The sequence below is a fragment of the Hypanus sabinus genome, chromosome 6 (assembly GCF_030144855.1).
Source record: "Hypanus sabinus isolate sHypSab1 chromosome 6, sHypSab1.hap1, whole genome shotgun sequence".
NCBI classification, from domain to species: Eukaryota; Metazoa; Chordata; class Chondrichthyes; order Myliobatiformes; family Dasyatidae; genus Hypanus; species Hypanus sabinus.
The window spans coordinates 165,795,785-165,811,078 of NC_082711.1; the positions used below are offsets into that span (position 1 = coordinate 165,795,785).

A 15,294-nucleotide genomic window follows, 5' to 3' on the forward strand; every position below is an offset into this window, starting at 1 on the left:
GTCCGCTCTGCCATTCGATCATGGCTCATTTATTATCCCTCTCAACCCCATTCTTCTGCCTTCTCCTCGTGAATTTTGACACCCTTACTAATCAAAAGTCTATCAACTTCGGCTTTAAGTATACACAGCTGTCTATGGCAATGAATACTACAGATTCACCACACTCTGGTTAAAAAAATTCCTCCTCATATCTGTTCTAAAGGGATGACCACCTATTCTGAGGCTGTGTTCTCTGGGTCTAGACTCATCCACTGTGGGAAACATCCTCTCCACATCCATTCTATCTAGGCCTTTCAATATTCAATAGGTTTCAATGAGAACTCCCACCATTCTTCTGAACACCAGGCCCAGAGCTCTCATGCACTCCTTATGCTTTAACCCTTTCATTCTCGTGACCCTCCTTTGGACACTCTCAAACGCCAGCACATCCTTCCTCAGAAACTGCTCACAATATTCCAAGTGTGGTCTGGACAAAAAGCCTTGGCACTGGACCTTCACTGATGTTTTTTCAGCCCCCACCTTATCGTTGCTTACCTGTTACATTCCTCCACTAGTGCCTCCCGTTCCTCCTTGCTGGGATTCTTCTGTCTTTCATAAGCTTGGTATAATATTTGCTGGGAAGCTGGTCCCCATTTAAACCTGTTGCGGCGCATCTTCTTGTTGGCAGGTTCAGTACCCGCCTCCTCAGCCTGCCCCGAGGCCTGGTCTTGCTGATTGAACTCTGGAAAGAGAAACAGCAGCTGATCTGGCCTGCTTTTGTCTGTCATATTGTTTCCAGTATTCTGGATAGTCTGGTTGAATTCTGAAAGAGAAAGGGTAGACTTGACCCAGCCCATACATAACAAAAAGATTGGATTATATATTCTTCAAAAAAAATCATGACAAAATTCTCAAAAGTAGTTACAATCAATTTATTACCAACTAGAGCAACAAAATGAAAATTTAATTTGATAACACAGCATTGTTTACTCTTACTCAGAGTTTCTTATTGGACATTACGTTCCCTTGCAAAAATTCAATACAACTTGACCAGAACCAAACACAGTAACACTTCAAACACCGAAAGACAAAAGCAAGTTCTGCCGGACAACTAAAATGCTAACTGAAGACGGTGGAAATACACTCTGTGGCCACTTTATTAGGTGCAGGAGTGGAGCCCAGTGTGGTTTTCTGCTGCTGTAGCCCACCCACTTCACGGTTTGACGTGTTGTGCATTCAGAGATGCTCTTCTGCACACCACTGTTGTAACACGTGATTATTTGAGTTACTGTCGCCTTCCTGTCAGCATGAACCAGTCTGGCCATTCTCCTCTGACCTCTCACATTAACAAAGCATTTTAACCCATAGAACTACTACTTACTGGGTGTTTTTTTTTGTTTCTCACACCATTCTTTGTAAACTCTAGAGACTGTTGTGTGTGAAGATCCCAGGAGATCAGCAGTTTCTGAGATACTCAAACCACCCCATCTGGCACCAACAATCATTCCACGGTCAAAGACAATTAGATCATATTTCTTCCCCACATTGATGTTTGGTCTGAACAACTGAACCTCTTGATAATGCTTTAATGCATTGAGTTGCTGCCTCATGACTTGCTGATTAGATATTTGCAATAATGAGCAGGTGTACTGGTGTGCCTAATAAAGTGGCCACTGAGTGTATTCAGCAGGTCAGGCAGCATCTGTGGAGGGGGGAAACATAAAAAACATCCACTTATCCAATTCAATAACCTGCTGCACATTTCCATACCTTCTGTTTTTATGAAGAAATTATATCTTAATAGGCTGAAGATTCCTTAAAGCACATAAACTTTGTAACAGAGAAAACTGTGGTAATGGCTTGTATTTGCCATGAGCCTCTTCCACCTATAACTCCACCTGCCACCCTTTCTATTCCCCACTGCCTACTTAATTGCCCCACGTATCCCTTAAAACACACCTCTACCATTGCTGTGATCACTTCCTGGGGTAATTTGCTTCATTCTCACCACAGAGTAAGTCATTGAGTGCCACATTCATTTTGGACAAGGATACACTCCTCTGACTGTACAGATGCAATTCCGCCCTGCCCAATAGGAATCAGTGGTATTGTCACAGGAAGTCATTTGCAGTAAAATATTAATGAAGCAATCGTTTGTAAGTGATAATTCTCTTTGTTGGGATTTTGTTGTGAGTACCGCGCGGAGGAATCCAACTACTGAGGAACAAATCTTTGAATTGATTTTTTTTTTGCGGAATAAGTTAATATATCTACAAGGATTTCCTCATTAATTTCAAAGTTTAATTACTTTAAATAAATCATTCAGACAGAAAGGAGTTTCCTTTGAGCAGAGCTTTATCAATGCTGGAGGAGATTATTTTAACAAAACTATGCCTCAGCCGAACTCTGAAGGGCACTTCACTTGATCCTGTGTACGTTCTGTGAACTTTATTTTATAGCCAAGAGTTGTAAAGAGCTGGGAAATTTCTACCATTTCAAAAATCCTGGGACATTTCTATTTACAAAGGGCCTGCCATATGGCATGTAGCTTGCTCTCCTTCATAATTCTTTTATAATTTTACACCCGAAGGTCTCTTATACAGCAAGAGTGGGAATATAACAATTCCAAGCTGAACAGGCTAAAGTCACTTCAATTCTACTTATTTATTTAGAGATATGGGGTGGAACAGGCCCAACGAGCCACACCTCCCAGCAACCCACCTATTTAACCCTAGCCTAATCACAGGACAATTTACAACGACCAGTTAAGCTGCTAACCATCTTTGGGACATGGGACAGAAGCCAGAGCACCTGGAGGAACCCCGCACAGTCAGGGGGAGAATGGAGAGTCTCCTTACAGACAGTGCCAGAGTTGAACTCCGCCGCCCACACTGCAATAGCTTCACACTGAGCGCTAAGCCACCTTGATGTAAAGTGCTGTTTCAAAAGCACGGCGATATTTCTATTTACAAAGGGACTACCATATGGCAGATAGCTAGTTCCCCTTCACAATCCTTTTATTACTGAGCACCTAAATGTCTCTTGTACATTCAAGAGCTGGAACATAACATTTCCACGCTGAATGGGTTAAAGTCATTAACCCATTATGAATATAGATCTTGGTAATGGTGCCTAATGTCAAATCTATTTTATTGTAAAGCAAGGAAATGATGCATCATCATTTATTGACTTCACAAGATCAATCAGAGTGTAAAACATGAAGTAAGGAAAAAGGAACATCAGGTAACAACATAGATCAGTACATTTACTCTCAGAATTGCCTGTCGATGCAATGATGTAGCCTTGATGGCTAAAATGTTGTCAGAAACTAAACCCTGATGAGAAAGTTCTGTAATTGGAAAATGTATATGGATGTTTTTAGAAAATGGATCAATCCAGTAGAGTGATTAATACGCTCGAATGATTACTATAATCTGTATCTTTTTCTTTATTGATTTATTGTGGATGTTTAACTGTGAAATTGGCATTACTCTAACAGAATTTAATTGGCTCCCCGGATAGAATCTCTAGGTCGCGGAAAATACCAAAGTTTCAAGATGTTTTCTCTGTTTCAATATTTTTTCATCTAACCACGCGGTAATATGTGAATTTCAACTACTTTCATCTTACATTTTACACTGAGAGCTACAGCATTCAGGAAAGAACATGTTGCATACTTACAGTACTATGCAAAAGTCTAGGGCACGTATATTTATAGCTAGAGTATCTAAGACTTATGCACAGTACTGTGTTTGTCAACGTGGAGCAGAGAGCAAGTTTGTAAATCTGGCAGAAGCAAAGTATATTGGGAATGAAGAGGGTGGAGCACTGTGGGAGGGGTGTGGGACAGGTGACGAAGGAGTGCTGGGCGGGTGGGGGTGGGGTGGTGGCGTTGCTGTAGACATGCCCAGCCCTCAGACACCAGGCAAGGGCTTTTGATTCCAAACAATCAGTTTATTGATCATTACAGAATGTCTCTCTGGTGCTCCCCGCTCCCTCCCCTCTCCCTTCTCCTTTTCCCAACCATGATTCCCCTCTCCCTGTCCCCTTTCCCACTCTCAGTCCACAACAGAGACCCATATGAAAATCAAGTTTATCTTCATTTACATGTCATTAACTTTGTTTGTTTTTTGCAACAGCAGTACAGTGCAATACATAAGATTATGACAATACTGTGCAGGAGTCTGAGGCACCCTAGCTATATACATGTGCTTAAGACTTTGGCACAGTCCTGTATTCAAGTGGTATTAATGAAATTGTTGCTGGCTTCTCCTAACAGAAATCTAATATTGAGATATTGACCTAAATTGACTTCAGTTTTTTTTTATAAACCAGGGAAATTTTTAAATACTAACCAAGAAATGCTATTCAAAAAATGAGAGCTTAATATACATGGGCACCAGTTACAGATAAACAATAGCTTTGTAATACACACAAAATGCTGGAGGAATTCAGCAGGGCAGTCAGCACCTAGGGATAGGAATAAACAGTCAATATTTCGGTCCAGACTCTTCTTCAGGACTCGCTCAAATACGTCAGCTGTTTATTCCTTTCCACAGATGCTGATTTCCTCCAGCGTTTTGTATCTGGATGTCCAGCATCTGCAGAATCTCTTGTGCTTAAAAACACCTTTAACTCAATCATTGTTTATTCTTGTAAAAGGTAAGTCTTGTAAAAGTTTAAAATGAACTTCGTACAAAAGATTGGGTCAGCTGTGGAGGGGCAAGTATTTTAAAACCAAACAAACTAGAGGCAAATGACTCAGGAAATAGAGTGATGCTGGTGGTCATCTTTTAGCATTGAACCCTTTTTTAAAAAACATTAGATCCAATGGGTCTTTTTTATGGTGTCATCTTAACTTCCAGGTGATATTTACAAATCAAATACCTGAAACTTAGTCTAGTAATCATTAGTGAGGGGTCACGTTCCTCTGCTGCCCCAGTCTCACCCAACCCCATAGTAACAGAAATAAGTTGGGGGCAGACATTATCTGTTTCCTTTCATGGTGTTATTTTTCTCAGCATAAGTAATCACAGTAGGAAGGGGCAGATGATACTCCACAGTTAAACAGTGCCATCTGAAGTGTTTTTATATCATACTGTTTCAGCTTCTTTGTCTACTCCCAACATAAAATGCAGACCCTGGATTTACGTTGGAGGCTGTTCCACTTTCCCCACTGTGAATACTCTACACATTGCAACACAACAGTTCATTTACAACAAACCAACTACAGGCTGGTTGGCAAATACTTTCTTTTACCTTGAGCAGAGTTACTTAAGTGAGAGCAGTAAAGTATTGGACAGTGTTTCTATTCTGTACCCCATCAAGTCAAACTTTTTTACCAGAGAAAGAGCAGCCCAGCTGTCACTTCAATGAATGAACCTGTCACAGACAACTAATTAAGTGGATCCTACACATTTATTCCGAAGAATTATTGCTGAACTATGGAGTTTCAAATGATCACTGCTGTTAGTAATATTCCTTGTGTTATGATGGAGAGGCTGAAGCATACAAAGCACATAACACAGAACAGTACTGAACAATACAGATGAGCAGGGCCATAAGACTACTCAGCATTTTCTCCCCACTTCCAGCTGGCTCCTAAATGATTCAGGGTTTCTTCCGTTATGACTCAATCTAGGATCAATTCCTCTGTCCATCACTCTCTGCATGGTTACAGACTCCCGGATCACATAGATAGCAGACTTAGGTGTCTTTTTTTAAAAGAGACGCTGGTGTCCTTTTATCCCTCTCCTACAGGGGAAAAGTGGATGTGTTTCTGAAGATGGGATGGAAGACAGTGGGGAGAGGACAGGACTTCCTGAAACCCAGCACAAAGGGATAAGATTATTGCGCAGAAGACTTTAATTCCGCCACCTGCAGCAATTCCCTTCACTCTAATTACGCAGGCAAGCCAACAAGTTAAAATGGCAGAACTCCCAAGTTTTCCAGCATCTGTCAAACCATCACTGAAACCTTCCACAGAACAACCAGAGGTAAAGATAAGTATTTGTTTCTGAATGAATGGGAAAAATAATTCTAATCTCAGGGAATGAACCTGCAATGCAATATTGTGTTATGGAGATCTGACCATTAAAAATCTGACAAGCACTCCATTCTGATACTGAGAGAGGACTGCACTGTCAGAATGGGCGCTCAGCTGAGCTCCTATCTACACTCTTGGGTACATATGAGAGATATGAAATATCCTTCAACCAATAGTGGGTCAGCTGCCCGAACTGTGATAGCCAGTACCGGTCCTTCAATAAGCTGATCTAATCTTGTTCCCGTCTCCCTATATCACTGTAAAAATGGATTCTTTAGGAAGTCTAAATGGCGGTGCAAAAGCGATTCCTTCATTTAGGGATGTAAAAAAGACCAAACGCAAGAGATTCTGCAGATGCTGAAAATCCAAAGCAAAATGGTGGAGGAACTCAGCAGATCAAGCAGCATCTGACAGTTACATTTCAGGCAGAGACTCTTCATTGGGGTCCAATTCATGACGGATCTCGGCCTGAAACGTCGGTGTTAATTCCTCTCCTTATAGATGTAAAAACAAATCACGCAACTGGAAACTAAGCGTTCTACTTTGCATTAAGAGTAAGCGAGGCTTTGAAGTGTGGACACTTACGTCTCTGAATCTCCTGTTGCTTCCTGATGTACCAGGTGTAGAGGGCGGCCCGTTTCTGGTTCTTCATCGGGGTGCCCTTGTTCAGATGCTGCGAGAGGTGAGACTGATTTAGGCCCGTCACGTCCACCACCTCCCGCTGGGGGATGTTGTGCTGCTGCATGTAGCCCTTGATCATCTTCGCCGCTCGCCACGGGTCCTCCCTACAGAGGGTCCAACAAACAGGTTACCATTTCAACAACTCTATCAAAAGGCCGCTGCAGGGCGAGGGTGTAGAGTACTGAAACACCGCGGCTTGGTTACACGCTCGCACACAGCAAAGGCCCGACAGGAACAAACCTTTGCAATCGCTGTTGCCTGGAAAATGATGCTCGATACAAGATCTCCATCAACGATGCTGGGCGGTAGTCCAGCTGATATTGAGTTATAGGGCCGTACAAAAGATGGGGGGGAGCAAGTCGATTTAAATTCTTTTTCATCCAAATCCATCTTTCAAAATTGATGCCCCACGTAGATTCCAACCAGTTTAGAGACTGATTTTAAAGAGGCCGGGATATATTCAGTGATAACGCCTTTAGTAATTGTAACTCTGAGAGGGGGTTGCGATCGGTTATTTTTTTACAGGTTGGGGTTTGTCGTCGATAGGGTTATGTCTGCTGTTGAAACATTGTTGGTGGTTGTAGTTTATATCACTCGCTGAGGTCTTTCCACCAAGACTCCAGCCGTTGGGCCCAGACGCACTTATTTTTTACTGAACTTTTACCAGCGTTTTGCACTTCTGTTGTGATCTCCGCCCACAATCCCTGTATAAGGGGAATAATTTTTATATCTCCCTGGAGAGAGGTGACTATTAACCCTTAGACCCCCCCCCCCCCCAACTTTACTTCGCCTGGTATACTATTATTAAAATACGGCGCAGCGTTCAGGCTTCTTTCGAGCTTTTCACGTCGCGCCAGGCCGCAAATCGTCAAATGTCACGACATATGTCAGTGATAGTAAACCTGATTCTGATATTTAATGGAAAAAATTAAACGATAAAAACTTATCGTACCACGTGTGTTACCGATGTAAATTTAGCTAATAGCTTATTGGGAATTCTCCGCTTTTTCATATAGACAGCGTGCACTCTCCTCTCTGTAATTACGAATAGTTTACCTGACGACTGCAGATTATTTGAACGCATAATATTTAAATTTCATTTCGTTAAACTGATGAATTCGAACCGTGGAGTGGCATTTTTTTTGAGGGCGTTAAACAAGGTTTTAAAATCTTTTTTTCTCATAAACTCCAAGCGCGCACCCTGTCTCTGGGTTCATGTGCTTTTCAACAAGCACTTACGCCCGGTCACTGTATCACATCGACTCTTTAAAAATAAACAAATAATATGACAATTGAATTAAATAACAGTCATCAGTATGAAATAAAAATACTTCAGATAGAAATATGGTTATGAAGCTCAGGCACGCCCGCCAGTTCAGATATGCCATGTGAGTTTACAGGGGTATGACACTACCGAAAGTTGCGTTGGGAACCTAATTAGCAGTGGATTGCAATGCAGTCCTTGTCACCGCTCTCCCACTCAAAATTGCCCCTGAGAATCACATGGATTTATCCAGATTTACGCGGGTCATATTATATTCGGGACTGATCAACCGTGACGAGTTTCAGATCATACTTTGTAATTTCTCATGACTCGCAAACCCAAACAAGAGCTGTTTGTTCAGTGGAGTACGCGCTCTTTACAACTCGCCTTACCAATGAGTAACCAGGTTACCCATTCACCTAATCAGAGTGTGTTCCACTTTTCTGTACATTCGGGGTTGATCATTTATACTAAATTAATAGCGCTGTGTCGAAACGTCAGCCGCACGTGTTCCACAATCTTGGACCATAGTTATATTTATAAACTGCCACCAGACGATTAAAAGCCCTGGTGCCGATTCTCGTCTTTCATTCAAATAGAAAGGAACAGTTTAAAAATACACATTTCAATGTTTTCGCCATGCATTTTCTACATGCACATTAAACACAGCTATGAATTACTTCATAAAAACAGATGAGTTATGCATATATTTTATAATATTATTACAAACTTAAAGCCAGAAAATCTTTCTAAACGGGGAAAGGTACGCATTACCACTGTTTACACATCTCCGTGCATTTTTAACGAAAGCCTATTTTTCCCGCGGCGCTCGGTTGACAGATCCACCCTAGATCCAAGCAGATTATTTTTTTCCGCGGCCACCTTACACAGGTTAAGTACTGTAGTTAGCCAAAGCTTAGAGGCCTTCTCTCCGGGAAAAAAAAGTCAAAAATCTACGGTTTCGGAAGAATTCGTCCGAAATTAAGCGAATCTGACCGAACCTGAAATAATTCGGTATAAGCGAACGTCAGAAACGAAGATGTCCTTTGCTAATAATGTAAGATTGCAAGGACACTCGGTGGGGTTTAACACTCAAGACAGCGGCTTTCCGGATGGTCGATATTTTCCGTACTGTAGTTTAACCGCCCCGCTTTTAGATGTTAAAAGATCGGACGAGTTCAGCTCTAAATGTCTGCATGAACTTGTCTTGCTGACTGTCGCAACCTACAGTTATCATTTATTAATGTTATTTCATATTAACGCTGCCTACAAAATGCCACTAACTTTTTGACACCAGTGAAGCGAATCTCAACCACTTACACAATTACGGTATTTTCTGGCCAAGAACTGTATTTAGTATTAGTTCATCGATGAAGTGGAAAACCGGCCCCTCGATACATTGAAAACACTATTTCAGATTTCCCGCCCAGTTTACAGAATTACCCTGACAAAACCGGACAAATTGAGCTCAGTCTGGCCGCATGAAACTAACAAAATAACAGCATGCAACTGACAACCTGCCCGGATTACGCGCGTTAGCACTTCAACCCCGCAAAACGACAGCAGATTTGTTCCTAACCTGGCCTTAGAAAAAGGCTACACGATTACAACTGCCGTTGAGACTCCCGGTTTAAAACTGACAATGTTTCTCGTACATTTAGTTTATCTATATATTTAAAAAAAATTGAGTTGCTGGGGCGTTGGAGCAAGCGGCTTCCTATTTTACCTGAATGAGCGCTCCGAATAACAGATTGCGCGTTTGTAACTGCATATTATTAAGAGAGAAGTAAAGCTGGTGGGGCTGGTTACCTCAGCATTCTGTCCACCTCGGCTCTCTGCTCCGCCGCCTCCTCCGTGTTCAGAGACTCCAGTTCCTTGAGGATGGGAGGTGTGTCATAATCCTCGCCGTCTTCCGAGCCCTCGTCCCCGGATAATTTGCCTTTGCCGTGCCCATTAGTCAGGGAGTGGAAGACGACCTTGGTGTCCGAACTCGAGCCGTTCATCTTCAAGGGGGACGCGGGCAGGTTCTCCAATTTCACCTCAAAGCTCGGGGAGGGTTCCAAATCTTCCAAAGCCTGAATCAGTACATCTTTGGATACTCCGGAGCTCAACAAGGCGCTCAATAGTTCCTGTTGGAGAGATGTCAGTTTGGACACCATCTTTTAATTAAATCAGACTTTTTAGAAAATATATAAGCGCGCAGACCAATCGGATCCTTTGTAACCACTCGTTCCTCGAACATCAAAAAATATTTTCGAGAAATGGCAAAAAAAAATTTTAAATCCAGAGAAGCCGCTTCCTGGAGGCACCTTTTGCACTAAACTGCCATGATCATTCTTTGGGAACTGAATATAAGAATATGCAAATCGGCGGGAAGTCTTTGTGGGGGAAAAAAGTCTTAGCAATATGCAAATACAGCGAGGCTGCGAGAGTGCGTGTTGGAGGAGCCGGGACAATGCGAGCCGAGCTCGTTGTGTTTACATTTGAGACTGGCGCATTTTATTGGCCGCTATTTATCGATTAGTACCTACAAAACTCTGAACTTTGGACCGACTACGAACAAAGTCCAGAGTCCGACACTGCGCCAGCCGAACGGATACTTTGCAAGCCGGGTTGCTGTTTTTTAATAATTCGCGTTAGAAAAACAATTATATTGAAAGAGAAACTGTTGAAAAATATACTGAGCTTTTTGACAGGAATTAACCCAACCCCTAAAGAAGGCCAGCAAGAAAAAAGAATCAAGTATGAATTTAAAGGAAATAAATCTTTATAGCGTTGCTTTTACAGCCCTGCAAAAAAATGTAATGTGCATCTCATTTGCAGACACAAGCAATTGCCAAGTAGATAAAGCTTTGATTATAAATGTTTAGAACAGCAACGAAACAGAATACGATTGAGGACGGGTATTGGCGTTTTTACGGTGCATTGTACGTAAGGGATGGAAGGACCATTGAATTATTAAGTATTAATACTATAGGGCGCAAAACTGCCAGCAATAATCGAGAATGATGGATTTAATTTATGTTTATTGGTTAATTGGTAATTCCCTGATCTAGATCGTAATAATTAGACCCGGGTTTGAATCCTTTAACACCCTCTCGGGTGAAATTAGTACGTTTCATAAATTTGTGTCTGATGCAAAAGACGCGGTTTGACCACCGATCGGGAGACAACGGAGAACCGTAAAGTTACCGACGCTGTCAGTCTCAGCTCCTAGATTTCCAAGCTGTCGAGAGGCGTTGGAACTGAACCGACCTGAACGAAGGAAACGACTGGATTGCAATGTGAAATCGAAAATGTTTGGTGTGGCTGAAAACATTTAAAACCATAATGAAGTTGAAAGTTTGATTAAATTAGCACAATGTCATATAGACTGCGCCCTGCACCAGTAAATGCAACAAATGGGAAATGTGTTCACAATACTGACATAATGTTTAGTTCAAGCCTGATACAGTTTTAATTTTCAATTTCGTTTGTATCAAATCCGTGCCATCAGTCATCTTGAATCCGTAAATAAAATATTAAAATATCACACTACGAATATGAGCATAAAATGTTTCATACGTCTCATAATTTCAAGTAAAGTATATTTGACCTGAACTTCGTACTGAGCTTCCCCCCCCCCCCCCCAGTAATAATTCGCAACAAGTTGCTGAAACAATATCCCTTCAGGAGGGCTCTCACGCCGCGGTGGGCCGCAGCAGGTTGTGCTGAGACTTTGCAGTGGTTTTATTGCTCTTGCTCGCTCAGACAGCCGCCTTAGAATTTGTTTCGATCGGACAGGCTGCACTCGATCACCACGTTTAACCGGCTCCTTCGTGTCCCAGTGAGAACGACTCCCGAAACGCCGCACCGAGAGCGCTGGGACAAATGGCTACTTGTTGACAAGACGCGTGTTCATATACAGCAGTGTTCGGGATAACATTTAATTCCTCGTATACATGCGCACAACTTTAATCCTAAATCAATGTATAAGCAGCGTGTTGTTTAAAATAGAAGTGAAATTACATTTCATCTCAGTGCCACGGCCCTCAGACCTGAAAACGTAGAGGCCGTCACCTAAGGGTACAACGAGAGGCAGCCGTGGCTGTAGCCTTTTTTTAAACTTATCAACACTCTTTGTTTTTGGGTTTACAAATTATAAATGCAATCAAGATCAATCTCGTTCAAATGATTAATTGAATTAAGGTTGTAATTTTTTTTAAAGCAGCAAATATTTTCTACAAGGATGAATTGTTGGATAATCTGCGTTGGAAACGGTTTCAAATGCCAAAGGGAAATTGATCGGAGTTTTCCCTTTCAAACTGAACATGCGACCCTGAATTAGACAAATTATAACATCCTGCTCTGAGGTATTTCTTTGACTGCCGATTCACAATGCAGTTCATAAGGAGTTCTGTTTACTTCCAGAATTTGCTTTCTCTCTCCTGGTGCATTCTTTCTTACAAATGCTGAGTTTTGATGCAATGCAAGAGTTTTGAGGAAAATGAAGGCGTTGGGAACTTTACTTTAGAAATCTAGTTTTCTCTCTGGCAACAGATTGCTTTAATTTGTTATCGAAAAGATGTTCATGGTTTATAAAAACAATGACCACGTTTTCTTCCTATAAATGATCACGGCAAATTTTGCTCAGAATAACTTACTCACCTTGGCTAACTTTGGACCTAGATGTTAAAAACTACAAATTTGTTCATAACTACAAATTCGAGCAAGCGACTACAATATAATATAAGAAACTGCAATATTTTGTTAGTTTATTTTTCATCTGAAATCAAAATATTTTACAATCTTTTCAGAAGGTAATAATAGGTTTGAGTTGGTTTATAGGTGAAGTGGAGACCCTGTGACGTGTATATTTACATATAAAGTCTTCATATATAACTCTGAGTATCAAATTGTTTAGGATTTCCATACAAGAAAGTCCCCGGAATAAAAAAATACATAAATGCACTATAACTAACAGAGAATCAATGAGAGTAGAAGCAGGTCAGTGACATTTGCGGTTAAATCAATATTTTTGTGTACACGGCCCATTTCTGCACAGGAGGGACCGAGTGTTTCATTGACACTAAAATGGTCTCACAGTGGAACTGCTGCACGAAGAATTGGGGAAGTCCTCCGCCGAGGAGGGAAATAAACGTGTGTTTCAGAAAAGAGAAACCGTCTTGTGCTGAAAGCAACAGCCATTCATTCTAAAGGTCGTTGTTCGATTCGAGGTCAAGCGGATTAAAATTTAAATGTATTGTCTGTCCCGAGAATTTTTATCCTCCGCGCGCTAAACTAACGCTTCTTAAGTGGATGGGATATGCGACAGGCATATGTCCCAAGATTACGACTGGGCTCCAGAGCTCTGAAGACTGCAGCGTGCCTTTTGGGCTCTCGAGAGGAGGTTTATGCCGCTCCATCTCAGTGCATGTTTTGCCACCCGACGTCTATATTTAAGCTTGAAGGCTGCTTTCGTTCAGGGTCCACAAGACATCCCAACCCCGGCACATTTCGGATCCCTTCCAATCTTCCCCACCCAACTACCTGTGGAGAGCGCGAAATACAGAAATCTGGCCGCCGTGGCGCCTTCCTCTGTCTGTTCTAGACCGTGTAACAGAAATACGCCCCAAACGAGTAAATTCAATCACCTTGTTCGATTATGGTCCAAAAAGAAAAATGCAGTCGAATGAAATAAAATAGTACCCTTAAATAAAAATAGTTGTATTTTCGTCAGCACTGGATGCCAAACAAAACAACTGACAAGCAAAGGATTGCTACTGGAAATACTTGAGATCTGTTTTGTTTTTTGTTTTTCGCTGTTATGCTAGCGATCCGGACAGAACATTCGCAACTTGGCAATACCTTGTGTAAACTTTACATCGATCAATTCCGCGGGGAGTTTGCCAAAACGACGCACAGGAAAAGTGACAGGAGAATGAAGGCGCAACGAAAATAAATTCTATCAATGTTTCTCAAATGCCTGCCATTTTCCACAGAATTTGCCCTTTTTTTGATAATTCGGCTGAACAAAGTGGAGACTTTGCCTTTAAACTAAGTTTTGACCCCTTGATGAATAATGCAGTTGCAGCATATGTGATCAATCTCCAGCGAGGAGAGACCCTGAATGGAGCCCATTGTCACGGCAAAAGTTATCACTCTCGACAATCTTGTAACTTTCCAAGATAGCCCCACAACGTGTGCTGGAGAGTTGAGGTAATTCCTATGGATTATCTCGTTGATACCAATTATCCTTCTATAACATATATAACATTTATTTTATAATGTTATAATATCTATAACATTTATTTTATATAAAACATCTTCATTTCAGGGCGCTCTGTACACAGAATGGACGAATTTATCAAGTTTTCCAAAGCGCATCTACAGCAACTTCATCTTAAATAAATAAAAAGTTCGTGAAATTGATTAAAGTCTGTTTGTAAATGCAAGTTCCACATACAATGCATCGGTCTAAATAACGAGGTAATTTATCCTTATTCCGTCAGTCGATGATTTATCAACATAGCAATTATTTTATGAAGAGGATCGAAATATAATCGCTTAAAGTGAGTGCCATAATGAAACAGTTGTTCAATTAGGGAGGAGTTCGTGGGTTAATTTTGCAAATAGACGCCAGAATTCCAGCTTTAACCTCATTATTACCGATTGATTGAATTAGTTTATTGAAGGACTTCTCACTGTCTGCTGGACATTTGCTGGGACGGAGATGAGCCCAATCCAGATCGGGGAGCCAGAACAGAATTAATTCGTACAGAGGCGGAAAGCCCTGCCGTTATAGAAGCGTCAAATGACATTGGAATCGCAGACTATTACACATGAATGCTTGAGACTTCTGATTATTTTGTTTTGAATGAACAAGTCAGCGCATTTTAAGTTTTAATTGTTGAACATGGTGTTTTTGAAATCATACACGGGTGGATAAAGAACTGCTTTTAACGTAGAATTTTAATCCGTAATATAATGGTCTAAAGCAGGAGTTATTAACCTGGGGTCCACAGGGCTCTGTTGATAAGATTCCAGAGGGTCCAAATCTTCTTATTTAACGCTTTAATAAAGAAGCACATACATTGCTGTGTCAACATTGTCTTTATTTTTATATTTTGAGAACTGTATTTCAATACGATCGGTTTATTTTGTACTTGTTCTGAAAAGGGGTCCACAGGCTTCACCGGGCTGCCAAAGGGGTCCATGACATAACGAAGGCGATGAACCCTTCCCTGGTCTAAAGGGGCAATATCAATGGGTTTAAATTTCCTCCCAGTCTGCCGACCCCGTCAGCGGCCGCTCATGAAGCGTGTGTCCACTTCCATATCAACCC

The 15,294-nt window shown here is 41.4% G+C and overlaps 1 protein-coding gene and 1 long non-coding RNA gene across 9 annotated transcripts in view; one reads left to right on the top strand and one right to left on the bottom strand.

The window, feature by feature from the left end:
• hnf1ba (HNF1 homeobox Ba) overlaps positions 1-10,432 on the bottom strand; it is a 107,530-nt gene extending 97,098 nt beyond the window's left edge. For 3 of the 8 annotated variants that reach the window (XR_009512823.1, XR_009512822.1, XM_059973384.1), the window contains exons 1-3: positions 9,780-10,431; positions 6,611-6,810; positions 535-802 (exon numbers count right to left, since the gene is read on the bottom strand). Coding sequence is in view for 1 of the 8 variants with exons in the window: in XM_059973384.1 (XP_059829367.1) it covers positions 535-802; positions 6,611-6,810; positions 9,780-10,129 (818 nt within the window). In the remaining 7 variants the exon portion in view is untranslated. Of the gene's footprint in view, positions 1-534; positions 803-6,610; positions 6,811-6,946; positions 7,373-9,779 lie in introns of those variants that run through there. The other 5 variants (XR_009512820.1, XR_009512819.1, XR_009512821.1 and 2 more) reach the window with 4 other exon arrangements.
• A 186-nt stretch (positions 10,433-10,618) lies between these two features.
• Positions 10,619-15,043, top strand: LOC132396050 (uncharacterized). The gene is made up of 2 exons (XR_009512834.1): positions 10,619-14,168; positions 14,287-15,043. It is a non-coding gene; the product is annotated as an uncharacterized LOC132396050 (long non-coding RNA).
• Positions 15,044-15,294: the final 251 nt, after the last annotated feature.